Source organism: Leptosomus discolor, chromosome 11, assembly GCF_034619465.1.
Source record: "Leptosomus discolor isolate bLepDis1 chromosome 11, bLepDis1.hap2, whole genome shotgun sequence".
Classification (NCBI taxonomy): domain Eukaryota; kingdom Metazoa; phylum Chordata; class Aves; order Leptosomiformes; family Leptosomidae; genus Leptosomus; species Leptosomus discolor.
The window spans coordinates 15,648,285-15,675,913 of NC_141401.1; the positions used below are offsets into that span (position 1 = coordinate 15,648,285).

Consider the following 27,629-nt stretch of genomic DNA (forward strand, 5'->3'; position numbering starts at 1 on the left):
CGGTCGCCCTCGGCGGAGCGCGGTCGCCCTCGGCGGAGCGCGGTCGCCCTCGGCGGAGCGCGGTCGCCCTCGGCGGAGCGCGGTCGCCCTCGGCGGAGCGCGGTCGCCCTCGGCGGAGCGCGGTCCCCTCAGGGAGCCGGGGCCGAGCGAGGCGGGCGGGAGGCTCCCGTCTGGCAGCGCGGGGACCCGCTCCAGGGCGGATGCTGCCCTGAGGAGCCCCTGCCCCACGGCGGTGCCGGCGCACGCCGGGCTTTTGGCCAAAAAAAGGGGGAAAGGGGAAATTATGTCATTGTTTTTTCCCTGACGAAAAAGGGCATTTTTCAGGGAAACGGGGGCCTCCCGGCCCGGCGGGGGCGCTCCGCATGCGCGACGGAGGGGCGCGCCATCTCCCCGCGTCCCATTGGCTGGGCCCCGCCGCCGCTCGCTGCCATTGGCGGGGGGGGACGGCGCGGGGGCGGGGCGGCGAGCGGCCATGGCGACGGGCGGCGGTGGGGCCGGGGCTGCTCCCGCTCCCGCTGCGAGCAGAGCCGGCGGGCGGCGGGGCCCAGGGGTACGTGTGGGGGCGTAGGGCTGGGGTGTGCGGGGGGCGGTATGGGGTGTGTGTGAGGGGGTATAGGGGTGGGGTGTGTGCGTGGGGCAGTATGGGGTGTGTGCGGGGGGGTATTGGGCTGGGGAGGTGTGTGTGAGGGGCAGTATGGGGTGTGTGCGTGGGGGTGTAGGGCTGGGGTGTGTGTGGGGGGCAGTATGGGGTGTGTGTGAGGGGGTATAGGGGTGGGGTGTGTGCGGGGGGGTATTGGGCTGGGGGTGTGTGTGTGAGGGGCAGTATGGAGTGTGTGCGTGGGGGTATAGGGGTGGGGTGTGTGCTGGGAACAATATAGGGTGTGTGCATGGGCCTATAGGGCTGGCGTTTGCAGGGGGCAGTATGGGGTGTGTGGGGGGGGTATAGGGGTGGGGTGTGTGCGGGGGGGCGGTATGGGGTGTGTGTGGGGGTATAGGGCTGGGGTGCATATGTGGGGCAGTATGGGGTGTGGGGGGGTATAGGGCTGGGGGGTGTGCGGGGGGGCAGTATGGGGTGTGTGGGGGGTATAGGGCTGGGGTGCATATGTGGGGCAGTATGGGGTGTGTGCATGGGGGTATAGGGCTGGGGTGCATATGTGGGGCAGTATGGGGTGTGTGCATGGAGGTATAGGGCTGGGGTGCATATGTGGGGCAGTATGGGGTGTGTGCGTGGGGGTATAGGGCTGGGGCATACGCGCAGAGGAGCAGTATGGGGGTGCACGCGTGATGTGGCCGTAGGGGGTACAGGGTGGCGGTACAGCGTGGGGCAGGGGCAGTGCGGGAGCAGCGCGGGGGGCAGGGGCTGCGCAGGGAGGGGTGCAGCACGCACAGGGGGTACGGGGGTGCGGGCAGGGGTTTGCTGCCCAACTGCTTGATTCTGCTGGTCGGGCAGCCCCAGCTCCCTGCGCACGGAGTTACTCCCGCGACTAAGGCTCTGCCCTGCTAATTCGGGTTTAAGACACTTGAGGCTAATCCCGGGTGCGCTCTGCAATCACCACCCCAGGTCTGCTGCACTGGTTCTTCGTTAACTGCTTCCTCTAACTCCCTGTTCCTCCTGCACCAATTCTTTCCCCCTGTTTTCCGATTTTTGCTCCGTTTTCTTTGTTCGTTGGTCTATTTGTAGAAGTATCCCCCCACCCCGTTGTCATTTAGCAGTGCTGGCTCTCCTTGACGATAAATGCCTTACAGATGGGGCAGGCTTTTCCTTAAAGCCCTCTCAGACCTGATTATGTGACACTGCTTTCGTTTTAATGATGTGGGTTTATTATTGCATGGGGAGAACCTTGAAAGGCTCAAAACCTGTGGAAAAAAATTACATTTTGTTTGACGAACCTGCTGGTCACCATGTGTGCTTCTAATTTAGCATTGCCGTTCCCAAATAATCCCTTCTAATAGATCTGCTTATTGCTCTTCCTCCTCTGGCCACAGCACCGGAGCCGTCCCCTCCCAGCTCTTCCCCAGCTGACATGGTGGCAGCTTTCCCAAGTATGACCAGATCCTCTGAGATGACTCCAGTTTACTTCATCCCCATAGAGAGATGCTACTAAATATGCTACTTGCCCCCCCCCCCCCCTTTTTTTTTAAGCTGAATCGGGCTGAAAACAAGAGGCTGAACAAGGCGACGGACACGATGGAGAAAAGGGGACCGTACCTCGTGAGCAAGCCTCCCTCCATTCATGCCAAGCTCCGTAAGTGATGCTCACTGTCGTGCCAGCGACGCTGCTGGGATTTGGGGAGATATCTGCGCCTCTCACCCAGGGCGGGCGTGACCAAAACCCTTTTTATTCCTTGCTGGGATAAAACCATTAAAAACCCCCACATTAAAAAACCCATAAAAGCGCATAGGCACTGTCTGTGGAAAGCACTGCCCCCCTGCTCTCCTTAGGACCGACCTGCAATGCCTCTCCCCCTCCCAAAAAAAGACCCTTAGGTATTTTTAGCTGTGCCCCTGTGCTTGGCTTTCAGAGAGGCAGCGCGAGCTGGCGAAGGCAGCGCTGCGACGGCAGGGGCTGCTGGGGGGACCCGCGCCGCACCAGCCGAAGCCGGTGGCTAAAAGGTCTGATCCCATTTTTCTTCTCCTGAGATGATTTTTCACATTCCTTGGGGAGACTGGGGAACTCAGAGGACTTAAAAAATCAGTTTGGGACCTCTGTTGTGGCCAGCCAGCATCCAACAGAATAAAAGGTAGCACTTTTCCTGCAAAAGTTAGGAGTTGCTCTACGAGGGGCCACACTGCTGCTTCTCTTTGTTTTGGGGATGGTTTGGTGTTCTGGATTTAATCGGGGAGCCTAGAGCTTAGATGGAGTTTATTCTTCGCTGGTGGTGGCCCTGGACCATGCCTGGGTGGGAAGGGACGTTCAGGACAGGGATTCCTGCCCTGGATTCTCAGTCCATCAGCTCTGTGGCTGCATTTCCACACCAAAACATCTGTTAGGGACTCGAGCCTCTGCTTTCCGGCAGGTCGGTGAAGTTTAACAAGGGCTACACGGCGCTCAGCCAGACGGCGGATGAAAACCTGGTCTCCCTCGATTCGGACAGGTGGGGACTGGGCGAGTACCGCGGGATTTTGGGTGGGTGTTGCAGGCTCAAAGCTGGCTTTTTTGGGGGGAGTCGTTTTCCTTGTCACTTGTAGAGCATCCCTGATTGCGCTGGGCACCTCTCCGCAACGGAACACTCCTGTTGTCCCAAATTTAGCAAATCCCTTAGGGTTGCACTGCTGGCTCCCTTGCCCCCCTCCCCGCCCCGAGATTCCCTTGCCTGCACCCCAAGCACAGATGCTGCTTCCCGGCTGGTTCTGACCATTTCCTTCTTCTCGTAGTGATGGGGAGCTGGGATCCAGATGTTCCTCGGGCTACTCCTCCGCTGAGGCAAGTCCAGGGGTTTGACCCCGACAGCACGGTCCCCGCGGGTTGCCTCATCTCCCCCCAGACCCTGCAGCAGGGCAGCCGAAGAGCTTCGTCACAGAAGGGCGTCGCAGCCCACAGGGTGTTTTGGGGCACACGGGGTGTGTGTCGGGGTGCTGCAGCCCAGGAAAAGAAAGCTCTTTGGTCTTTTGCTTTCGTCTTCTCTGCTCTGGTTGTGCTGCTTCTCCCCATGCAAAGGCACTGGAGGGAGGACATGATGCCCTTCTTTCTCACAGCCCTGCCCTTTGCAAGTCCTGGGACCTAAATTTTAACTAAACTGGAGCTAATTTTAACCAGCTCTGCCTCCTTTGTTTCCCCTGCAGCAGGTGAACCAGGACCTGAGCCGACAGCTGCTGCAGGACGGATACCACCTCGACGAGGTCCCTGATGATGAAGATCTGGATCTCATCCCCCCAAAACCTGTCTCCTCCTCTTCTTGCCCCTGTTGTTTTGGAGAAAATCTCTCCTGCGTGATCCAGTAGATGCTGCTCGGCCGGAGCCGTGCAAGAACAGGTCAAAAGCCAGCACTTTTTTTTGTCCCATGGGATGGCTGTTGGGGTCTGTGTCCCACACCGGGACGGTGACACAGGGATTGAATGATGCTGCGATGCCACTCAAGGTGAGCACCAGCACCCGACCAACCCCAAAGGACTTTTCCTTACACTCAGCAATATCAGGGAGAGGTGGCACGGTGACATTTAGGTGGCCTGGATGGGACGTGTCGCCTGGCTGGAGTGGGGAGGGAGGAGAGGCAGAGCCCAGGGGTGTAAAGGGAGGGAATTGAGAGGCGCAGCAGCAAATGCTCTTCAGTTTGCCCGACCTCCTCTTTTCCTCCCTTAACTGGCCACATCAAGGATCAGGACCTGGCCCCAGGTTGCCTTTCCCAGCCCTCCCTAATGAAGAGGTGGTTGATGGTGGGGTCAGACTGCCGTGGTGTGGGGCGGGCTGGGAAGCCCTGAGACCCCTTTTCTATTTATTTTCACTTCAGTCACCCCTCCTCCCTGGCAGGCTGAGGCCAAGCCAGCGAGGCTGGGCTCAGTGCAGGCTGGCAGAGAGCTGCTTCATGTATCCATCTCATGCTGCTTCCAGTTAATTGCTGCTGGGTTCCCTCCTCCCAAAGCCTGGGCTGATCTGAACCAAAGATTGCAGCTCAGATGGAGAAGATAAGATGGGGGGAACCCGACAGAGTGGGTTGGGGCAGGCTGCTGAGCTTTAAGCGTCTGCATTTGTTACATCCACCAGCAGCTGCCGGTTGGGCTGGGACCTCCCTGCTTTCCACCTCTCGAGGAGTTAAGTTCTGGGTTTGAAGCTTGTTCCAGTTCTCCCCAGAGCTGATTTGATGCAGGTGAGGGGCAGCCCAGACCCCCATGCCAGCTCTGCACAGCTCTTTCTGGGTGCGCATTTGGGGTGGCTGGGGAGTCTACCTGCTGTGAACCTTAAAAGCTGCCTTAAATCATGGTCCTGCTCTACTACATAGAGGACAATCAGCTTCTTGCAAAGAAACCTTATTTAAATATTTCATGCCTAGAGACATGAACTGGTGGGGTTTTTTTCTATTTTACTTGTTAAAGGGATCACTCAATAAACTAGATCTCGTTACTTGGAGGGCGTGTGTTGGTGCTGTGGTGGGGGGCCGACCCCTGTTCCCCCAAGAAGCCCTGCTTGGGAGGGTTCCTCCCCTGATCCTGGTGCATTTTCAGAGCGATCTGGTTTCCCTCGTTGCATTTTACCCCGGTGCCCTGTTTCCCTGTGGAGCCGCCACGCTGCCCGGGTCGATGCTGCCGTGGGGCGATGCGGGGCAGGTCGCAGCTGGCACTGGGGGGATGCCGGAGCTGCCCCCAGCCTCCTCTGGTCTCCCAGCCCTGTGAACACCAGTGCCTCTCCCCGTCCTCCTCCTGCTCCCTACACCACGCTGCCCTGTGCCGAGGACAAAGTCACCACTTTATTCACAGCACCGGAGCCTCTCCAGCTCCATCACCCCACCAAGCAGCCCCCTGTTACAGCCAGGGAAAGGGTGACACAGCTCAGAGGGCTGCCTGCCATCGGCCAGGCTTGGGAAGAGCCCACCAGGCACCCAGGAGCAGCAGAAAGCCTCATCATCACATTCGCAGCAGGGAGCAGCAGCTCCGAGAAGCTGGGCAGAGATGCTCGAATCTCGGGGCACAGACCTCAGGCCTCCCTCTTGCTACAGAAAGGGGGGAAAAAAATAATAAAAGGAGTCACCGTATGGCATTAGCAGCACCCAGAGGGGATGACACTACGGGGACGTGGCTAACGAGCTGCGAGGGGAGATGTTCTTCCTCTGCCCACTCTGCTCCATGCCACGTCCAAGGAGTCGATTTGTGGAATTGCTCTTTCTACATATCTGATGTGGGCCGGTTTGGGGGTTTAATAGGTAGAGGGAAAACTTCCAGGTGAGATGACTTTGCCCCGGCCAGTTTCTATCTACTCAAATGTGGAGTGATGGGGAGGAAGCGTCCCGGGTCCCACTCAGAGGAGGCAGCAGGCTCGGAAGAGCAGCATCCCATCAGGTGAGGAGAGGTGGAGGGAGATGCTCTCGTTAGCAGAGATGAAGAGCACGGAGCCACGACGCAGAGTCATTTCGGAGGCTGCGGCTGTGGACGTGCCCACGGCTGTCCCTTGGATCACCAGCAAGATGCTGGCTGAGTCCACGGCGGAGACGAGGTACAGCTTGATGGAGGTGGGGATCTGCAATGGAACGGGTTACCATGGCTTGAGTCTCCCCCAGCTTTTCTTCCTGTCAGGGAGCTGGAAGGGGGTCACGCCCTTCCCACCCTGCTGCAGCCTTTGCTGTGCCCAGGCCACCCTGTGCCTGCAGCAGCCCAAGCCCAGGGACCTCGGCTTAGCTGAGGACACCCAAGCTGCACCCCGAGACCTCTTCCTGGTCCTCCCTCTGCCCGAAGCTGCTGGAGAAGGTGAGCGAGCTCTAGGCAGGGGGGAGAGGGGAGGGAGAGGAGCCTGCAGAGCTGTCCAGGGCTGACCCAAGCATCCCCCCATCCTCACTGGGGCACTAGCTACAAGGGTGAGCAAACCCATGCCAAGAAAAGCCCAGTCAACACTGAGATGTCCCACCAAGAGCACAGCCAAGACGGGAGAAAGCTGATGTCCCCAGAGCGGAACTGTCACTGCTCACCTCTATCCTCATGATGGCAAAGTCTGGCACAGGTGGGTCGTAGAGGTAGACGCTGGGGTCAAGCTGGCTCTGCGCAGCCGGGAAGATCTTGGAGCTGCTGGGCGCCGGCGTGTAGTTGAGCATCTCGCATAGGGTGAGGACGTCGATGAATTTGGGGGTGAGCCCGGCGCGCACCGTGTTATCCGAGCACGCCATACACTCCACGCAGTCTGAGGGGATGCAGCAGCACTGTCAGCCCACCCCAGCCCTCCCACATGTCCCCAGGGGTTCCAACCTTGTGCAGGAGACCATGGCCACCCTGGGGGACAGTCTTTGTGGGGTCCTGGGTTAGGAAAGCCCACCGCAATGCTCACCTCCGTGCAGGTAGGCGTGGGGCTCATTGGCTCCCAGGAACATGGCCTCCCCCGGCTCCAGCCTCACCAGGTTGAGGAAATAAATGGTGAAGCAGCCGATGTCCCCTGGGTACTGGGAGTGCAACCGCAGCAGCAGGTCCCCGTTGCTCCCCGATGTGTCCTTCCCTTCCGCCGCTGCGTGGGCAGAGACCAGGCGCGACACTGGGGAGGGAGCTGGGGGGTGCCCTGTCCCCTCCCCTAAATGCAGACCCCCCCAAACCATTCTTGGGGGCTGTGGTGGGCAGAGAGGACCCACCTTCCTGGGAGATCCTCTTCACCAGCATGTTCAGCTGGTCGACGAAGAACTTCTTCTCGCTCTTCATCAGGCGGGTGAAGCAGACGCGGAGGGCGGCCGAGACGCCGCGGGGGTCATCGCTCCCGCTGCGCTCCAGCTGCTCCGCCGCCACCTCCCCGATCAGCGCCCGCAGCTCGGGGACACCTGCCAGGATGGCCAGCCCAGGTCATCCCCGGCAGCTGCCACCACAGGGGAGCCCAGCACCTGCATCCCAAGGCAGCATGGCCACCGTCCCCAGCCCGAACCCGCCGCAGGGAGGGAAGGTGGCACCGAGGTCTGACCTCGCGACCGCCCTCCCTCGCCATCCTTACTCTGGAGGAAGGAGACGATCTCCTCCACCGGCCGAAAGCCGCACAAGCCCTCGAAGGGGGTGAGAGCGATGGCCATTTCGGGCTTGTGGTTGTCATCAGGGTAGTGCTCAGGGAACTGGGCGTGCAGCTTTGCTGCCAGCTCCTGGAGAGGAGGGGGCAGAAGAGCTGGGTGACCTCCCCAGGGACATGGGGTCCAGCCAGGGCTGCCCCTGCAGCGGCTCTCCCTACCTTGTTGGGGTGTGCCTGGATGGAGAGGGCGGTGTTGACCGACAGCACCTTGAAGAGGAAAGGCAGGTGACCCTGGAAGGCATCCTTCACCTTCGCCCCCAAGCAGGCAGGGTTGTCGGCAATCCACTGGCCCAAGGTCTTTTGGGGGATGCGGTTATCCCGGATGATGGCGTCACCCCGGGGGTGCGCACCCATCCAGAGCTGCGGGAGACGGACAGACAGACGGACCCCTGAGCCGGGCAGCCAACTGGGATGACTTGGGCTTTTCCGGAGGCTGCTTGGCCCCGGAGGCGATCGATGCAGCCAAGGCAGCTCCCTCGGGGGCTGAGTCACGCCGGGCTTCTCCTCTCCTTCCCCCCAGGCAGCCCCAGCGTCCCCTGGGGCTATAGGGGACCTGGGACAGGCAGGGGATCTGTACCCCTCCCTGGGCTGGCCAGATGCAGGACGGCAAGAGCTGCAGCCAGTTGGGATGGACACATGGATGGAACGGGACGGACAGACGGCCGGGACGGACATACCAAGGCATGGCCGGGCACTCACCTCTGCATAGGGCTGGTCGGGCCGGATCTGGACCAGGGGGTCACTGCTGGCCAGCAGCTTGGCCACTTCGCTCTCCAGGCCCACCTTTCCCCAGGAGTAGCTCTGCACGGCGCAGGAGAGGGGGAACACTGCGGGAGGGAAGTCTGACAACACGGAGCAGGCCAAAATAACCCTCTGCCCCCCAAAACCCCGCCGGGCGCACCGGCGGCAGGGCTGTGAGCCGGGCAACCCCAAGCCCTCCGGTATGAGGTGAGAGGGGGCCGGGGCAGGGTGGGGGGGCGGGGGAGGTATTTTAAATCATCATATAGGGGGCTTGGTGGTCCCTGGGCTGCAGGCAGGGGACGCGGTGCTTCTGCCCAACGCCCTGGGGGTGTCCGGGGGGGGCTCTCCATCCCCGTGGGGGTGACCTGCCCACCCTAGGATCCCCACCCCCACGGGGGATCCCAGCCCCTGGGGACAGCTTCCCCCCCAGGGAGGTGCCCTGCCCGCCGGGGGCACCCCCTACCCCGGGCGGCCCCCGCCGCCCTCCGGGCCCCGCTCACCTCGGATCTCCGCCATGGCACAGCAGGGCAGGCCGGGAGCCGTAGTCCTGCGGCGGCGGCTCCGGCGGCGGCACCGCCTCCCCCGGCCGGGTGGGACGGGGCGGGGCGGGGCGGGGCGGGGCCCTACGCGCACCCTATAGCGGCATATAGGGGGTATGCTATAGGGGACGGGCTATGGGCCCTACAGGGACACCGGCTGCACAGCCCGCCCCCCCGCAGGCCTCTCTATAGGCGCCCTCGCCTATAGGGTTAACACCCCCCCCCGCCCCGCGCTATAGGCGGTGGCCACTGTTGTGACGTCACACTGCCCCGGCCCCGTGAGGAGCACCGTCCAGTCCCCGCGTGGTGGTCAGGGCGCCTGCGCAGTGGGTAGGTCAGCTCACGCGGCTGGTGGCGCAGGCGCCCCGGCTGCCCCGGAAGTGCCTGGAGCGGCGGGTGGCGGCGGCGGCGGCGGGAGCGCGGAGCGGAGCAGCGGGGACCGCGCCCATGTCGGGCTTCGACACCAACCCGTTCGCCGACCCGGTGGACATCAACCCCTTCCAGGTGGGCGCGGGGACCCGGCGACCCCTTCCTCCCCCCGCCCGGCCCTCCCCTGCCCGCCGCCGCCGGGACGTGGCACTGACTGAAGGGTCGCTGGCCAATGGCGGCGCCGCTTTTCCCCCCCGCCGCCAATCAGGAAGAGGGGGTGGGATCGGGGGGGGGGCCGTGCTGGGGCCGGGGACACCCCCCCTCATCCCACCCCCCCCCCACCCCCCCCCCGCGGAATCGTCCTGCGCCCGCCCCGGTTGTTCCCCTCTGTCTGTGGCTGGGGGTCCCCGCCAGCCCCGGGGGTCTCCGCTCCCCCTCCCCAGCCCCCCGGGGGTCGCCCAGAAGCGGTGTGGCCCAGCCGGGGCCGCCCCGGCTCTGCCCGCTGGCGGTGGGAGCCCTTCCCGCCGTCGCTTGCCTGAAGCCCCCGTTTCTCCCCGGAACAGACCGCTCCTCCGTTCGAGGAGGGGGCTTGTACGCCCTGTGCTTCGAGCACCAGCCGCCCCCCACCTCTCCCGGCTTTGGGGAGGGGGGTTCAGCGCCTCCTGCCTCGGAGGATGCCGAAACGGTTGTGGATGCCCGAGTTGGGCAGGTATTAAAAATAACCCGGCGAGGGCCCTCCCTTGGCTGTGCTGCCCGGCGGCATAACCGACCCCTGGGTCTCTTTGGGGTCTGTTTTCAGCGTGCTGCAGCGTCAGGTCTTAAAAGTGAGCCTGGAAGGCAAAAGGCGTCCTCGGGCTGTGATTTTCAGGGGCCGAAGCCTTTGAAGTTCCTGGGGACTTAGTCTGCTTCCACTGGGTTTGTCCTCTATGGGATTCATCTCCACGCTCTGAAACGTGCAGTTGTTTATGCAGGGAGTGGACAGGAATGGATACTTGGACCTGACTTACGTGGTAGTGGTGTGAAAACCAGCATCCGGGCTTTGGCTTTCGTCAGCGAGCGGCTGTGGACGCTGCCTTACCTTTGCAGGAAAGGGTGATTTCCTGACCTCTGATTTCGTGGCCAAGCCACAGCGAAACTGTTTGTTGCTGCAGCCGAGTGTTTGAGGAATCGAAGTGTAATTGGAAGGAAAAAAATCCTTTCTCTCCCTCACCTTCATGTTAATGTGCTCTCGTGTGTTGGGAACAGGAAGGGTTTGGATGACCGTGTTCCTGTAATATTCCTTACGGCGGGGGGAATACAGGGTGGCTCACAGCTACGGTTGCTGTTCACGTAGGGATTTATTGCTTTGGCACTGAGGAAGTAAATATTCTGCTGCTTTATGCAATTAATCCTGTCCTGGTATCTGACCGAACAGGGCCGTGCTCGTGCTTTACTCGCTGTTTAAACAAAAAAGATTGGATGCGATTTACAGCAGGTAACTCTGACGTCAGGCTTACTTTTTAGTGAGGACAACGTACGTCGTGCCACAGGTGCCCCTGCGGCTGCCTGATAGCTCTTTGCAGCTATGGCTGGTCTTTGTGGCAGGTTTTATATCCTCCTTTCGGGAGTGTGAGGTTTTGTGTTCACCTCTGTCCCTTTCTTTAAAGAAAAACTGCCTCGGTCATCAGCAGCTGGACACGAGGCATCTCCGACTGCTGCTGCCCCGAGCCTCGAAGCGCCGTCTCTCCGGTTTGAGAATGGCATCTCCCCGTGTAGGACAGCGCTGCCCCGGTCTAGTAAATCTGGTGAAATGAGCCCCTTTCCTGCTGGGGTTTGGATCCGTGTGCTGGCTTGGCGCTCTGCAGGGCGAGGGGGACGGTTTGCCTGCCCGGCAGGCGCTGACATCCCCTTCCACCCGTTCTGGAGCTCTTGGTGGAAGACTAGAAGTGTCGTCACCCTCCCAGCCTTGCCACGCTGATGAAGGCCTCTTGGGCAGAGCACCAGGGTTGTCTTGTCTTGTTGTGGATCCCAATATAGCGCTTCGTACCCTGTGAATCCCGGCGTAACTGGGGATCTTTGCCTTTTAAGGAGACTTTATTCGTGATGTTCAGTAAGCTTGGTATAGAATAAGCTGGTTTGGTCCTGTTTAAAAATATCTCTGGCTCTTCTTTTTGTTACTTATTGTAACCAGTTAAAGAGAGGTGATGTTTATTCAGTAACCTGCTGTAAGGGGCAGCTGCCTCCGAAACTGATGCAACTGATCTTCAGACAGGGCTGGAAACTTTCACACTCTTTAGAGATATCGGTAGTAAAATCCTTGAGGTTTCTCTCGATGCATCTTCCAGGCAGTGCCGATGCTGTGAGGTCCGGTGCTGGTGGGTGGCTGCGGGACTGGCAATATCTGGGGCGGTTTCTGTGATCTTTAGACAACCATATTAAATTCCAGGTGATGCTCATTTGAGTTCCCTTGCCTTGATCTCACCTAGAGAAGCATCTCGCTTTGTTTTGTTTCTTTAACCTGTGAGAACAGAGAGAAATGGAAGAATATCCTTTCTTGCACAAACCTGTTGCATCAAAATGTGGCAGCAGCTCTGTCAGCTGACAGCAACTTCGTATTTGCGTTAAACACTGCGTTTGAAAACAGTTTTAATCTTCGTGTCGGTGCAATTTGGTCCAAACATGAAAATACCCTGCACTGGGGAATTTGAACTCATGAAAAATGCCATCACGTGTCCCTACGGCTTGTGGAAGCGATGGTAGGGAGGGCAATGAGTGGGGATCTGCTCGCCAGCATTCTGCAGGTCAACCTAATGACTGACTTGTGAGCACAGCGTTTGCGGCTGGACATACTTACTCGGTCAAGCGGAAGGTCTGGAGAAGTCAGGGAGCCTTCAGGTGCTCAGGTTCTCAGCTCTGAAGGAGGAAACAAGTTGAGAAGGATTGCTGAAGTTTAACCGGGGGTCCTAAGAACTAAACCCTCCGAAAGGAAAGGCACGTGGGGCCTGTGGAGCGGAGAGGAGAGCGCTGTCACTTCCTTGGAGGAGGGACAGCCGGGTACCATGGCTGCAAGGGGTTCAGGGGCTGAATTAAGTCCCTGTTTCCTTGTTTCACAGTGTAAAGGGTCAGGCCCGTGCTTGTTTCAAGAGGATCAGCTGCCTTTTGCTTTGTAGCTTGCGGAAAATAACTGTAAAATGTGAAGTTTGTGGGCAACTTCTGGTTCATCTCTGTGTTTCTCGTGCTTACTCATCCTCCGCGCTGTGCAGTCCAGGCTTGCGGAAGCTGGTGCCTTTATATCGCCCGCTGTTTCACTGCTGCTGTTTTCCTTCCTGTCCTATCCAGGGGCACATGTCCTAACACACTTCAGCTTTGTTGCAGATTCCCTGCTCTTCGTATATCTCTTTTAGACACAGTTGCACAATAGCAGGCAAGTTAAGCTGAGCTGCCTTACCTTGGCCATACTGCCTAATTAAGTAATTGTTTTTAAGCTACACAGTGAGATGAGAGGTCGTTTCCCTTTGAAACCAAACTGTTCTGCAGCTGGAAGTAGTGAAACAGGCTCTCCCTGCGCTGCCCAGGCCGCTGGCAGCCTGCCCTTTCGATAGCAGTGCTGCGCTGGGGTTAGTTCAGGGGCTTTCTTTTTGAATGGAGGTGAGCAACGGGGAGAAAGAAATGTGTGGTTTGCCTCGGTATTCTAGTGTTTCTCCTTATTTCTGAGCACTTTCCTCCCAGCCTGGCCATTCAGGCTCTTAAAGTGGTTATGCAGCCTTTGCTTTCCTCTTCCCGTACCTTTAAGGGAGTTTCTCTTCCTTGTGCAGTTGTCTTCTGCTGGACTTTAGTCAGGCTGGGACCTCACTGGTCTGGATTAAAGGGTATCGTGCTAGCATGCAGTAGCTGTTGTGCATTAGCTGACTTGTAAGCTTGTGTTGACAGCCCATGTGTCTGCAAAACTGGTTGAGCTAAAGCCTCCGGAGGAGTGAGTGGTGAAATAAAGCCTGTGCCTCGAGTCCTTGGCAGCCCTTATTGCCAGCGTGTTCTGCTGGTGCTCCCCATTTTTTAACAGCCTTGCCCGGCCAAGGAGTTGTACTTCATCAAGCAGCATCCGAAACCTCCTTGTCTGAGATCCCTCAGCCCAGGGTGATTCATAAACTAGTGCAACCTGTTGTATAGGGAGTGCCTGCTATCAAGGAGATGTGTGGAAGTTACTCATTAACTGCTCTTATGCGTCTTGCTCAGCAGAAGGCTGTGCTAAAACCCCAGGGAATGGCTCCAGTGAGTTTCAGACAAGTCAAATTACTTTTCTGCGGCGCATGGACTCGGTTGGCCCCCGCACGCCTCGATTGCTCACTCTTACCTTGTCGCAGCCTCAATTGCTTCTCACCCTGTTAACCACAAAATTGAAATGACTGATCTTGAGACACCAGTTACTGGGAGAGGGAGGGATAAAAAGCCACTTCTAATTATTTTTTTTTTTCTTACCCACAACCAGCTATCAGGCTGTTCTCACAGTAGGATTTGTGAGTTCAAAAAGTGCCTCGTTGCTTTAATAACTGGAGAGAGACACTCCAGAGGTCCAGGTCTGGCTACTAAAGAGGGATCTTTTATGGAAAGTGGCACATATAAAAGAAGAAATAAAAATAGCCAAGAGTATTGCAGGCGAGGGAAGAAAGGTGTTCTCAGCTGAAGGGCCGAGGGCCTTTTTTTAACAGACTCTTTGACGGAGACAAGTAGGAGGTGCTGTGAGTACAGGTGAAGGCAGCTGTTGTGCTGGTGGAACTAAAACCTCCAAGAGTAATTGGTGTCACACCTCCAGCTCAGCTTCCCTGGGTGTTTTGCCTTTTCAGAGCAATTGTGGGCATTTTAGCTTGCTGGTCCAAATGCCCTTGGGCAGCAGCCCAAGGTGAGCCAGGACCAGTTGTACCTGGAGACTCATTTTGTGAGGCTCTGCTGTGCGATGTGGATCCTCGCTCGCTTTGTGGTGCAAATGAGGTTTGGGAGGTGGTCCTGGGCATCCAGCAGCGTTCTAACCATGGGTGGATGAATCCCTGTCACTCTTCAGGTCTCTGGAAATTAGGGCTAACTCGCTGTAGGTAGGTGGTAGTAGCCTGCAGAAAGGGCTCCTGTGCTGAAAGCTTGTAGTTTTTTAAATGTAGCTCTTGGCTGAACAGGAGGTTCCTTCTGCCCACAAATCTTGCCTTGCTGATAGCCATCTCCTTGGTTATTTAAATTCGTTGCCAGCCACGGCCACCGCCTGTGGCAAGTGTGCTTCACCCCATCCGGTTCCCCGTTAACAAGTGGGTGGAAGGCAGGCAGTGTGGGTAACGTACAAGCTAACGATGACCTGTGTCTGATGCTGATTCGTCTTTGCTCTCTCTCTCCTTGCAGGATCCCTCGGTCACGCAGCTCACAAATGCTAGCCAAAGTGGCTTGGATGAATTCAACCCCTTTTCTGAGAGCTCCCAGCTGGTATGTGCCCCGTGTCGTTGCACTTGGTGGTGGTTTTAGCACCGTAGAAGGTCCCTTGGTAGGGGCAGCTTAAAAGAAAGAGTGAGGTGTTGGCAGCTGATTTCCCCATGGACGCTGTAGCTCATTGCGTGCATGGCAAGCTGCAAGCAACTGCTGCTGCACTGGAGCACTAATAAACTCCCAGCTGGAGCTCCCTGCTCACATGGAACAGCTTGTCTCAAACTCGCTGCTGGCTCACAATAAAGCTATATGAAGTGTGAAGGGGAAGATGTTTTGTGGCAGGACACATCAATATTTATTTGGTCTCCGGGCTGGGAGCTGAACTGCTGCGGCGATACCGCTGATGGATCGCTGTAGGACCTTCATTCGTATTTCCTGGCTGCTGACTTGTGTGAGGTGGGAAAAGGAGAACAGGAAACCAGGGTAAAGCGATATTTGAGGTTTAGACAACGGATCAAAATCCCTTTTTGTTTCTCCTTATTAATAGCTGTAATCCTCAGGTGCTGCTCCCCCAGTGCATTAAGGAACTAAGAAACTTTTCGAAAACACAGAGCTGCTTCCTGCTAGTGCTCTCTGGTTTGGTTGTGCTAAAACTTGAACTATCCTTTGCCAAGAGGAGCAATATGTAGTGGTTTTGCCTTGTTGCTTGTGATTTCTGTGCAGACAAATGCAGCACGGACGACGCCAGCCACGCAGCCCTCTGGCCACTCGCAGCCTGCTGTTCTGCAGACGTCTGTGGAGCCCACTCCCCAGGTATGGCCACCCCTCGCTGCTGCCTTCCCAAGAGCTGGGCTGGAGAGGGTGAAGGAGCTCCCGTGGGCCTCCGGAGGCCTGTGGGAATAGGAGGGGAACGGGATTCTTTGGGGTTGGGTGTGGGAAGCTGCAGGTGATCTTTTAAACTTGCGTTTGTCCCTGCCTTGTGAAGCGGCTCTCTACAGGGAACACATACACGCAATTCTTTTTGTGCCTTTTTCCCTGTCCCTCTGGTGGCAGAGCTCACTTTGCCTTGTATCCTCCTGGCTCTAGCTTCCCTCTGCAAACACTGAAATGCATCCTGCTAATGCTTTTAGCTTAGTTCTGGTGACTGGTCAGACAGGCTCGGTTCCAGGAGTGTAAATGCAGCCTAGCTATAGTTTGCAGCCACTGCTTAGACTGGCTGGCAAGTACCCGACTGCCAGGACCCCCTCATGCCAACAGCAGAGATGCTGAGGCTGCTAGGAGAAAGGGTCAGTTCTCAGAACAGTTAACAGGCAGAAGAGATGCTTAAGAGGCATGATAGACAGCTCTCTTGCCGTTCCTCTGAACCTCCTGTCCTAGCTGGGAAGGGAATTGTCCTGGGAAGCTTGGGAGTCTTGCTCACTGCTCTGTTGTAAGAGCGCGTGGAGCAGTGAGGCTAACTGGGAGGTAGAAGAAGCTGCAAGGAAACCACAGTTTTGCTGAAAGGGAAGGGCGTAGAGGATGGGTAACAGACTGCATAGCCTCTTGAGGGCTCTTCCAGCCCTCTCTTCCCATGGGATAAGAGAGGAACATCTGGGTGGAGTTCTGCATTGGTCTTGATTTCGTCCTCCAGCAGGTAAGGCCTCAGGATGTTTCAGATCGGCCATGGGTGTTCAGCCTTCAAATTGTCCTTAATCCTTGCTATTGAATTGCCTTTGCTTCCGTTCCAGTTTGGCATCTGGTGTGTTTGCTGGTGGTATTGCCCCTGCCTCAGTTAGGGAAGGACTTACCCTTTCCTCCCCCTACTTTAGGCTGTGGCTGCGGCAGCACAGGCTGGGCTTCTTCAGCAGCAGGCAGAACTAGAGAGGAAGGCAGCGGAGCTGGAGAAGAAGGAAAGGGAATTGCAGAGTAACGCAGCCAGCATTAATCGTGAGTACAGCTTCCTGCAGTGCCCTGCCCGCAGCGAGTGCGATGCCCAGAGAAGTCTGGGTCGCTCGGTTTGTCAGGATTGGGTGAAGGCTCAGCCTGTCCCCGTGTGTGTGGCTTTTTTGGAAGCCATGTGTCTTTCCTCTAGTCCTTCAAAGCTGTGGCAGCCCTCTTGGGACTGTATCTGTCGTCCCGTAACCGACAAGGTGGGAAATGAGCTCAGAGATGAGGTGCTGGAGACCAGCTCTGGTGGGTCTCTGCCCTCGAGCGTGCTCTCAGCATCTGCGTTTGGCCACATTAAGTTCTTTAAACACCGATTTTGTATCTGTGTCTGAGCTGTTGTGTGATGCTGCCACGTTAAGGCTTTTTGCTGAGAGCAATACAGCGCTTTTTCAGTCTCTTAACCAGAGCAAAACAGTATTTTCCCTAACCTTGATTTTTAAATGGCTGAATCTGGACTTGCAGTGCCGAGTGGTGGGGGCTGTGATGGCCCTGGCCACTGCAGGCGGATGCTGCCTCCCACAGAGGAAAGCCTCAAACCAGGCTGACCTGCCTCGCTGCTGCCAGCAGAGTTAACAGATCCCTGCTGTGCTGCCTGCTCAGACCTGCTCACTTACCAAGACCCAGCCTCTTCCAAGGTTGTAGTGTCCGTACGTGTGAATGGCTCCTTGCAAATGGATCTCTCGAGGAGAGAAGAGCAAGTGGAGAACTGCTCTTTTCTCCTTTCCACAGCGAGGCAAAACAACTGGCCCCCTCTTCCCAAGAAGTGTCCGATCAAGCCGTGTTTTTATCAGGATTTTTCTGCAGACATCCCAGCTGACTACCAGCGGATATGCAAGATGCTGTATTACTTGTGGATGTGTAAGTAATAGCCTGAACTGCAGTAAAAAGTCCTTTCTAAGGCGATTCTATATCAAATGCTGAGCTTTGCCCTTCGGTAAATTCTGTAGGTGTTGTCTGCAAGGGTAAAATAACGTCCCTTTCCCTTTTTTGTGCAGGCAAATGTAAAGGACTCCTAAGTTTATGCTTTGGGAATAGCTCATTCATGACAGAATTTTGATTGTTGTTTAATGGAGACTTCAACAGCTCTCCTGAGACTCTGAAAGATGGCAGATAGCGCAGTTCAGAGGTCGGGCACAAAACAGCCTCAACTGTATTTGTCGATTTTGGTGCTCTGAAGAGATTTAAGGTTTGGTTGTAAGCAGCAGGATCAGATGAGGGTCTTAGGTTAAGCTCTGTTTTCCTTTCAAGGGAGGGAAGGAAATTAGATGGCCTAAAGGCTCCTTAATTGCTGCAGAGCTCCATGTGTTCAGTGAGAGATTAGGGATGCTTGGAAACACTTCTGAGTTTTCCAAGAACTTACTGATGGTTTTTTCTCTCTCTCCCACCCCAAACAGTGCATTCGATTACCCTGCTTCTAAACCTGCTTGCTTGCCTGGCATGGTTCACAGTCCAGACGGAAAGAGGAGTAGACTTTGGTCTCTCAATCCTGTGGTTTATTTTATTCACCCCTTGTGCCTTTCTGTGTTGGTACCGACCAATTTACAAGGCTTTCAGGCAAGTGCTATTTTCTTCTGTAACGGGAATATATCCTTGTAGTGGGAGGAGCTTTGGTTTTATCTGTTCTGATCGTATATTGCCTGCAGGATTTTTCCGGCTCTTTGCGTAGTTAAATAGATCAGACCCACTTGTTCCTAAACAACATATTAGAAGTGTCTGATAGAACTTGATTATGGTGGTCTCTTTTAATCTTGAAATCCAAGCCTAGCCAGTCACAGGGTCCTATTTTTTATTAATTCCTGTTTGGTACTTCAATGTTTTGAGCGCGCTGTGTGTGTTAAGCTGCCTTCGCCCCATCTTGCCCTGGGCAGAGCGATGGTTTTGCGATATGCAGTGGGCCTGTTGTAAGTTGTGTTGCTGCGCGAGTTCCTTCTGCCATCGCCTCTCTTGGTGGCTGTCCCCTGGAGGAAGGGGCTCACTGAATGTGTTTCCCCCCTCTTGGAGGAAGTGAGTCTGTGCAGGAATCACGTCCCGGAGTTTCACTCCTGCTGCCGTCTCTCCTGCAGGTCTGACAGCTCCTTCAGCTTCTTCGTCTTCTTTTTCATCTTCTTCTGCCAAATAGCAATCTACATCATCCAGGCTGTTGGCATTCCTGGCTGGGGAGACAGGTAAGCTTGGTTTCGCGGGCTGCCGTGTCACAGCCATGCATGGCTGCTTTTTCTCACCAGGGCTGTGACTGTCAGAAGCTTTGGGGTCTGGTTCTGACAGCTGTCTGTTCTTTCTCCCGTGGCTTTCCGCTCTCGTCTGATGCACAGCTTTGGCAGGTCCCAGCTGGGCTGCCTCTCTCCTCCGCTCTTCCCCTCCTAGTCCCAGCAAAGGCATGTCCCTTTGCTGCTGCTGCGGGCCAGCGCTGAAAGGAGTATGTGAGATCTTCCACACCTCCTCTGCTGCCTTCCCCCTCACTTAATAGATATAAGATTTATCTCTTCTTGATGCTGAGCTTCTAGTGTTGCCCGCGTCTGCCTTGTGTTAGAATGGAGCCTTCCCTGGTAGAGGCTGTAGCGTGGGGGTGAGGGATCTCTGGCCCAGAGTCTGGGTACAGCTTGACTCGATACTGCTGCTAGCAGCCTGGTTCTGTCCCCAAACTCTTCCTGAATTTCTCTTGAGTGTGTTATTGGTGGGCTCTGCTTCAAAAAATAAGCAGAGAGGGTTTTACCCCCACCCTTTCATGATGGCATTGTACAGAAGGGTGAGTCTGGGCTTCTGGAATGGGTCCAACAGGGCTCTTGTCAGCGGTTGCCCCTGCAGGGAAAGCACAGGCTTTCCTTTCGCCTTGCTGCGTTGGCCACAGATCAGATTCCCGAGTTACTGTGAACAGTGAAAAGGTTAACAGCTAGTGGTTTTTTTTCCTGAGGGGAAACCTTCAGGTGATGAGCGCAGTGAAACTGCTGTCTATTTTTGCCTGCTGCCTGCAGAATGGCTCATGGGCAAAGCTGTCCTTGTGCTCCCTCCCCTGCTAGCTGGTGCTGCCTTAGTCATGGGGGACTGGGAGGGGGCACTCTGTTTTTAGTCTGCGTTGAGCTTTCTGCCACGTTTCCTCGAGCCAGGCAGCACGTTTATTTTTGGCTGTGGTGCATGGTGTGCCTTTCCGCTTCCTTGTCATGAGCAAGGAGTTGTGCGGCTCATCAAATGGGACGGTTTGGCTCCCTCAGTTCCCTCTCTCCTGGTAGCACATGGCTCGCTTGGTTTAGCAGTTGGAAGGATTCCTTTCTCCAGCACCCAGGAGGGTATTTTGAGTGAGGCATCTTGGTACTTTTTTTTTTTTTCTTTTATCCAGCCTATCTTTACACCACTTGGCTGAATTTTGAGAAGGTGCTCATGGGAGCCCTTTGGTTTATGACTGTGGCGCGGGTACTGATTTTGGTGCTGAAGGGGGGTGGTCCAGGGGCCAGGGCTGTAACATGGGTGGGGTGAGCACGATCCTCCTGCGTAGAGGTGGATTGCTTCTAAAAATGATAATGGAAACTCTGGCCCCGAAACGAGTGCCTGGATGAGCTCTGGGTCCCTGTTTCCGCAGCCGTTGTGTTTGGTTTTGCACTTCCCTGTAGTCTTCCCCCGAAAAGCTCTTGTGCAACAGTCGGTGCCTCTTCTCCCTCTGCTCCGTCTCATCCTGTGAAGCGAGGGCTGGCCGTGCTCAGCCCGCTCTCCCCTCTCTTGCAGCGGGTGGATTGCGGCGCTGTCTGAGCTGCACGGGAACCTGGCCGTGGCGGTCATCATGATGGTGGTGGCAGGATTCTTCACGCTCTGCGCGGTTCTCTCGCTCTTCCTCCTGAAGCAGGTGAGTGGCTCGGAGGCAAGGCGAGGTCTCGGCTGAGTCGCAGATCCACACACAATTCGGGCTGCTCCCAGGGCATCCTTGGGTTGCCACCTCCTCTCCTGCGTCTGGGGATTAGCTGGCTTTTGAAGATGTGATCGGGGCCCTGTCAAGAGCTTTTGATGAAAGTATTTATGCTTGTGCTTCCTGCGCCGGTGCCAGGTTGCTTGAAGGGGACTTGCAGGTGGGAAAGTAGCCTTTGGGGAGGGAACGAGAGACAGATCAGCCTCAGGAAGGCACGCCATTAACCATGCACGTTAGAATAAAGGAGGGTGTAGTGAGGCTTGCTGTGTTGGCTGCTGTCGAGAGAAGATGGCCAGTGAGGTCCCAAATGTCATCCTCGTCAAACATGGCCATCAAATTTCTTGCACTTCCCTTTAGCTTGAGTCTCTCCAGAGCTGGCTGTGCAGAGCCATTGCTTTATTCGGGTGTCCAGGGCTTTACAGTCACTGCTGCCATGATGTTGTGGGACATTTCAAAGCCAGGTGGGATCCAAACGAGTGCCTTCCCGCTGGCTCCCAAGCACAAGCCCCACTTCTTCCTTCTGACCCACCACACGAGGGTTGCATTTCTGCAACTGGCAGCACAAATGTAGCTTTGGGGAAGGCAAGGACAGGCTGAACTGGTCCTGTCGCTATTGCTTCCTCCTCCTTTTCTCCTCAGTAATGTCTTGAAGGAAATACCTGATGCTTGTAGTTGCAGGCACCTTCAGGTCCTTCCCCCTGCGACTGTCTGTAGACGCAGGCATTAAGTGTCAACAGCATCACAGTGCAGGGAGAGGAGTTTTTGGGCTGAAACCTGCCATTTTGCTGAGAGCTCCACATTTCACAACAAATAAGTCTCGTGAATTCTGCAGCATCACATGCTGGGCGAGATGGAGCCAGTGGCTCCAGCCCATCCTCTCTAGCTGCCGAGAGAGCTGATGGGTGACGGGGCTGAGGAATAGCAAACTGCCAAGCGAGGGGGGTGCAGCAAGCCCACGACTGCACACTGATTTTTAATTTTTTTTTTCCTCTCCTTCTGTTTCCCAGGTGCATTCCCTGTATCGGCGCACGGGAGCCAGTTTCCAAAGGGCCCAGGAGGAGTTTTCCCAAGGCATCCTCACCAACAGGGGCTTCCAGAACGCAGCTGCTGGCGTGGCCTCCTCAGCCGCACAGAGTGCTTTCCGGGGCAACTAGCCCTTCCCGGGGCTGCCTCCCCCTCGCTTCCTCTGCCATCGTCACCCCAACCTTCTTTATTTTTTTTGTTTTTTTCTAAAGATGCACTTTTTGGGGGTACCGTGTTAGCTCTGTGATGCCGACTCCAGATGAGGTCCAGTTTTTAGCTTCAGCTGGCCTACGTTTATGACTATTAGTTCTCCATGTCTTGTTTTAGGGTGCGGGGAGATAGGGGGGACATTCTCTGGAGCAAATACATTTCTCTGTCCAGGACATACTGAGTGTTTGTCTCTCTCCCTCCCCTCACCCTGTCTGTAGCAGGAAGGTGAGGGGAAGCAGGTTTTTGATTTTACTCTCTCTCTTCTGTTGGCCTTTGCTATGAAGAATTTGATTATCTGCTGTTTTGGGGGGGTTTTGTAACTTGCATGTAGTTTGTGTCATTAATTTTAAGAGCAGAAACTGTACTTTTGGGTTATTACACTTACAAGATGCTGCATTTTGACCTCTTAACGGCTTCGCTTCCTGAGAGTCGGGGTAACGAGGCATGAAGGAAAACCTGGGAGCAGGTGGCGTTAGAGAGGAAGGGAAACATCTTTCTCCTTATCCCCCTCCTCTGCTTCCACGGGGCTCTGCTGCCCTTTTGTCAGCCCTGGGCATGGAAAGGGGGAGAAGAAATCGGTGGGGGCTGAGTCTTCCCATGGCCTTGAACTGGGGGAGGGAGGGGAAAAAGGGATTTTTTTGACTGCTCTGGGGGAGCAGCAGCACTGAAGCCGCCGGCTCAAACGCCAGGCCCTGCCTGTGGCATCCTTTTCCAGCTAACCTTGAGAGCCCGCCAGCTGCCAGCATGAATGGATTTTTCTCCAGGGACAACTCCTCCCCCGTACTGTTCTTTTCAGCTGGGAAAGAACTGGTTTGATGTGCATTTAAGCTTCGGAAGCCGTGGCCAGGGCTGGGGTGGCCCTTGGCCTGAGGCTGTGGTGCAAAGTGTGATGGGGGCTGTTCCCCCCACCCCAGCTCTCCACCCCTGGGGGGATAATGATGCTGGAGCGGGGGGGTTTACCTGCAGCCTTGACTTCTGTGCTGCCCCTTTCCTGCATTTTGTACCCCCACAGTTTGCTGGGGGCGGGGGGGGGCGGGGGGGGGGGGCTGCCCGGTGCCCTCCCATCCCCAAATTGCTGTTTTTACACCCCTTCCCTCCTGTATTGTTATTATTTTTCCCCCCTGATCTTTTCATGTACAAACAAAATTAATAATAAAATGTAAATGTGCTGAGAACGAATTCCTTCTCCTGCCTGCGGGGGGGCGTGGCCAGGGCCGGTCGGGGGCGTGGCCAGGGCCGGTCGGGGGCGTGGCCAGGGCCGGTCGGGGGCGTGGCCAGGGCCGAGGCGCGCCGGGAAGGCGGAAGCGCGGCCGGGGCCGGGGCCGGGGCCGGGCGGGGGCGGGGGCGGGGGGGGCCATGGCCGGGGCCGGCTGGGCCCCGCCGCGCCTCGACGGCTTCATCCTCACCGAGCGCCTCGGCGCCGGCACCTACGCCACCGTCTACAAGGCCTACAGGAAGGTAGGGCCGGCGTGTCCCCCTCCTGCCCCCCCAATCTGCGCCCCCCCCCCCCTCCTGTGGGACCCCCCCCTTTTTTTCAGCCCCTCCACAAGGGGTGCCGTCCCGGTAGCCCCTATATGGGACCTGCTGCCCCTAGGCTGGGACCTGGCACCCTCTTGCCAGGGGTTCCTTCCCCGCGGCAGGCTGGGGAAGGACCCCCGGGGTGGCTCTTTGGGTGGAGGGGTACGGGGGGGCTCCAGAGTTGGCCTCCCTCCCTTGGCAGAGGGACACGCGTGAGGTGGTGGCGATCAAGTGCGTGAGCAAAAGGAGCCTCAACCGGGCGTCGGTGGAGAACCTGCTGACAGAGATCGAGATCCTGAAGACCATCCGCCACCCGCACATTGTGGAGCTCAAGGACTTCCAGGTGGGGCTGGGGGCTTCCCGGGGGGGGTGGCACTGAGCCAGCACTGGTCCCTCGCACGTCCTGGGGTCCATCCTGCCTCCCCAAGCTTGTGTCTGTGGGCTCGGTGCCAGCAACTGGGCAGACCAGTCCAGGCAGACCTGGCGTGGGTGGGTTATGTGGCGGGACCAGCTGGGGTGGCATGATGGGGCCCTCTTGCCTGGCAGTGGGACAGCGACCACATCTACCTGATCATGGAGTTCTGCGCCGGGGGGGACCTCTCCCGCTTCATCCGGATGCGCAGGATCCTCCCCGAGAAGGTGGCGCGCATCTTCCTGCAGCAGCTTGGTAAGGGTGCCCTGCCCAGTGCCCGCGCCAGCTCTCTTGGGCACCCTTCCCAGGGATTTTGGGGCGCAGGGCTGTGGCGATGTGCCCCCTGCCACATGCCCATCTGCCCACCCAGCCTGTGCCCTGAAGTTCCTCCACGACCACAACATCTCCCACCTGGACCTCAAGCCGCAGAACATCCTCCTGAGCGCCCCGGAGAACCCCCAGCTGAAGCTGGCAGGTCAGGGCAGGTCCCCAGGGAGAGGCTGGGGGTGACAATTCCTTCTTCCCTCCGCCCCTCAAAGGAGCTCCCCTCACCCTCTCCCCCGCAGATTTCGGGTTTGCGCAGTACATGTCGCCGTGGGACGAGAAGCACGTTCTGCGGGGCTCCCCGCTCTACATGGCCCCCGAGATGGTGTGCCGCCAGCAGTACGACGCCCGGGTGGACTTGTGGTCGGTGGGCGTCATCCTTTATGGTGGGCTTTTGCTTTTATCCTCCCCGGGGCTTGGCTCGGGGCCGGTTTCCCCCTCTCCATCTCCCCTCGCTGCTCCCTTTCCTCCCCGCAGAAGCTCTTTTCGGGAAGCCACCCTTTGCCTCCCGCTCCTTCGCCGAGCTGGAGGAGAAGATCCGCAGCGACCGGGCTGTCGAGGTAACGCGGGATGGGACAGAGCCGGCTGGGTTCTCTCAGCCCATCCCTATGCTGGGGCTGTGGCAGGGCCGGTGGTCTCAGCCCCCTTCCCTCCCCAGCTGCCCAGCCGGCCCCTGCTCTCCCCGGAGTGCCGGGATCTCTTAGGACAGCTCTTGGAGAGGGACCCTTTGAAACGCATCTCCTTCGAGCGCTTCTTTGCCCACCCCTTCGTAGATATGGAGCACATCCCTGGCCCTGAGAGCCTCTGCAAGGCGGTGAGTGGGGTGCTGGGGTGCTGGTCCCTGGGGACGAGGGCCAAGCCCTGAGCTGCCCCTCATCTCCACCAGACTGAGCTGGTGGTGGAGGCGGTGAAGAAGGATCAGGAGGGGGATGCCTCCACCGCCCTCTCCCTCTACTGCAAAGCCCTGGAGTATTTTGTGCCAGCTCTGCACTGTGAGTCCACGCCGAGGGTCCTGGGCAATGCTGGGTGCATTTGGGGTGGGGGCAGCACCCTGGGGGGAGGCCAGTTTGCAGCCCACCCCCACCTGTGATCGGTTGCTCTCTCCCTCCCAGATGAAAGCGATGCTCGCCGGAAAGAAGCCATCCGGGCCAAGGTGAGCCCAAAATCCCTGGGGAGGTGGGCGACAGCATCCCTGTGGCTTAGCTCAGCAAGGTGCCCCCCCATCCTCCATCGCCTGTGGCGGGGGTCCCCTCACAACCCCTGCTGTGGGCAGGTGGGGCAGTACATCTCCCGAGCAGAGGAGCTGAAGGCGTTGGTCACCTCCAGCAGCAAGAGTCTCCTGCAGCAAGAGAACCCGGCCAGGGAGCTCCTTAAAGGTAGGGATTTTTTGGGGACCCCCCAGCATCGGAATGGGAAGGGGACAGCTGGTGGGGTTTTGGGCTGAAGGGTGCTCCCCCTCCCTGGGGTGCTCCCCGTTGCAATGTCCCCTTGCAGAGATGGCCAAGGACAAGCCTCGGCTCTGCGCTGCGCTGGAAATGGCTTCTGCTGCCATCGCTAAGGTGAGTCGTGGATTTGGGTGTCCCCTCTCCCCTCGAGTGGGAGGGGAAAGAGCAAAGCCGGGTGGGGAGGGAGCCGGCGCATCCCCCCCAGGCTGCAGCCTGGCCCCCGGGCTCTCTTGTAGGAGGAGGAAGGCAAAGACGACGGTGACACCTTGGAGCTCTACCAGCAGAGCCTGGGCGAGCTGCTGCTCCTCCTGGCCGGTGAGTGGTGACGGTGGCGGGTGCTGCGGGGCAGGGGTGGATCCTGCCCCCGTGGCTGAGCCGACGGCGCGTCCCTCTCTCCTCTGCAGCGGAGCCTGCGGGGAGGCGGCGGGAGCTGCTCCACGCGGAGGTGAGTGCCAGCCGGGGGACGGTGGCGTGTCCCCGTTGGCGTGGCTTTGCAGGGACTTTCTTCTCTGTCTCTCCGCCAGATCCAGACCCTGATGGCCCGAGCTGAGTACCTGAAAGATCAGCTGAAGGTACAGCTGCTTGGGGGGGGCTCTGGAGCATGGCGAGCGGTGCCGAGGGTTGCAGTCTGGAAAATGTTCCTCTCCCCTGGCAGATGCGGGAGGCGCAGTCCCTGGGCAAAGAGGCGCTGGCGGAGCCCGTCCGGAGCAGTGAGTCCCCATCTCCATCCCCTCTTGTCCCGTTAGAGGGGACTTGGTGAAAAGGGCCTGGGGAAGCGTCCACCCTCTCGTGGCTGCAGTCCTGTGGCGGGGAATATCCCTGCAGCTGCCGCGGCTGTGGGGATATTCCTGCCCGTGGGTGTTCCTGACCCCGCACGCCCTCCTCCTCCCCCAGCGTGGGACCACCCGTGCCCAGGCTGGGTGGCGATGGTGTGCGCAGCCGAGTGAGTGCCCTCTGTGCCCCCCGGCACAGCCTGTACCTTGCAGTGATGCCGCGGAGCCGGCCGGCGGGATGCTGCTCACCGCCCTGGCCCTGCCGCGCAGAGACGTGCCGTCGGCGGGCTGGAGGAAAGACGAGCCTTTCGTCCCCACCGCCTCAGGGTAACCACCTCGGGGGGTCACCCTGGGGCTCCCACCCCCGGAGGGTCCCAGCGGTGGGTCCGCAGGGCCATGTGCCCCTCTCCCTGGGTGCTGGCGTCGACTCATTTCCCGACTGCCTCGACCGTCTGCTGCCGCAGCCTTCCCTGACGGCGGCGGGCGGGTTATTCCACTCTAATTCCCTCCGACGGGCTGGGTATTTTTATCCTGGCACCGAGCTCCGGCAGAATATCCCCCCTGCCAGTTGCATACGTCTCTTGCCTCTTCGGCTGGCTGTTCCTTCCACCTCCCAAATTCTCCTGGGGAAGCCCTGAGCGTATGCACAGCCCAGACCCACCAAACCCTGCTGGTAGCTCCAGGCTGTGGGTGAGGGCAGCAGGCAGGGGGTCGGGGACGCTGCCTGCGCCTGCCCTCCGCTGTGCCTTTCTCACCCAGCAACTACCTCTCTGCGCCCACCGCCGCTCGTCCAGCCTCGAGCACCCGATTGCACTGCCCCAGCCCGGCCATACCTCCCTCTCGCTGCTGGAGCATCGGGGTCGAGGCTTTTATTTCCTAAACCTGCCTGCACCGGAGCCTGGCAGGTACTGATGGCATTTGTCATTTGTGTCATGAGGTAGTAGCGGTGCTCAGCGGGGACTAGCTGATGGTGCATGCTCTTCCACGGGTGTAGTCGTCAGGTAAAATAGATGAGCAGAAATCAGTCACCTTCAGGGACAGTCATACGGCTGCAAACAGCGATACCTCCCCGAAGGCAGAGCTTCGGCGGCCTGCCTGCTCTGCTCCTCAGGGCTCTGACAACCTGAATATCCAAATTATATTCCCAGGAGCCCCCCCCAGCCCTGCAGAAGTGACTTATCTGGGGTGGGGAGGGCCACCTGTCCTGCAAATCAAGGGGCTTGTCTCGATATCTACTGTATTTCAAGGGAATGTAATTTATTGTCTTTAATAAACACTTATTAAATTTTAAATTAAAAATTTAAACACTTATTAAATAAAAAGATTTTGGTTTCTTCAACTCCACCAGTCTTGGGTTTGTGCTTTAAGACCTGAGAAGATTCTTCAGCTA

General features: G+C 57.7%; 4 protein-coding genes across 5 annotated transcripts; 3 read left to right on the top strand and 1 right to left on the bottom strand.

Moving 5' to 3' along the window:
- The first annotated feature begins 472 nt into the window (after positions 1–472).
- On the top strand, positions 473–5,060 carry FAM219B (family with sequence similarity 219 member B). Its single transcript, XM_086471631.1, has 6 exons — positions 473–550; positions 2,144–2,246; positions 2,524–2,614; positions 3,019–3,096; positions 3,377–3,425; positions 3,785–5,060. The coding sequence occupies exons 1-6, from the start codon at positions 473–475 to the stop codon at positions 3,941–3,943; spliced, it is 558 nt and encodes a 185-aa protein (XP_086327757.1). The 3' UTR covers positions 3,944–5,060.
- A 546-nt stretch (positions 5,061–5,606) lies between these two features.
- MPI (mannose phosphate isomerase) lies at positions 5,607–8,939 on the bottom strand. 2 transcript variants are annotated; one of them, XM_086471636.1, is made up of 8 exons: positions 8,924–8,939; positions 8,382–8,509; positions 7,842–8,042; positions 7,614–7,755; positions 7,264–7,446; positions 6,969–7,142; positions 6,616–6,824; positions 5,607–6,170 (listed from the first exon to the last, which is right to left on the bottom strand). In XM_086471636.1, exons 1-8 carry the CDS (start codon positions 8,937–8,939, stop codon positions 5,952–5,954), a joined length of 1,272 nt encoding a protein of 423 aa, XP_086327762.1. In that variant the 3' UTR covers positions 5,607–5,951. The 2 variants fall into 2 exon arrangements, with proteins under 2 accessions (XP_086327762.1, XP_086327763.1); XM_086471637.1 differs by lacking the exons at positions 7,264–7,446; positions 8,924–8,939 and having other exon boundaries at positions 8,382–8,504.
- Positions 8,940–9,367: 428 nt separating this feature from the next.
- On the top strand, positions 9,368–22,768 carry SCAMP2 (secretory carrier membrane protein 2). Its single transcript, XM_086471853.1, has 9 exons — positions 9,368–9,466; positions 14,693–14,773; positions 15,437–15,526; positions 16,522–16,639; positions 17,369–17,497; positions 18,034–18,193; positions 18,703–18,804; positions 20,357–20,474; positions 21,542–22,768. Exons 1-9 carry the CDS (start codon positions 9,410–9,412, stop codon positions 21,686–21,688), a joined length of 1,002 nt encoding a protein of 333 aa, XP_086327979.1. The 5' UTR covers positions 9,368–9,409; the 3' UTR covers positions 21,689–22,768.
- Positions 22,769–23,123: 355 nt separating this feature from the next.
- Positions 23,124–26,463, top strand: ULK3 (unc-51 like kinase 3). Its single transcript, XM_086471646.1, has 16 exons — positions 23,124–23,225; positions 23,488–23,628; positions 23,832–23,952; positions 24,068–24,172; positions 24,264–24,407; positions 24,499–24,581; positions 24,680–24,835; positions 24,908–25,013; positions 25,134–25,174; positions 25,295–25,397; positions 25,516–25,580; positions 25,703–25,781; positions 25,871–25,911; positions 25,991–26,038; positions 26,122–26,176; positions 26,439–26,463. Exons 1-16 carry the CDS (start codon positions 23,124–23,126, stop codon positions 26,453–26,455), a joined length of 1,407 nt encoding a protein of 468 aa, XP_086327772.1. The 3' UTR covers positions 26,456–26,463.
- Positions 26,464–27,629: the final 1,166 nt, after the last annotated feature.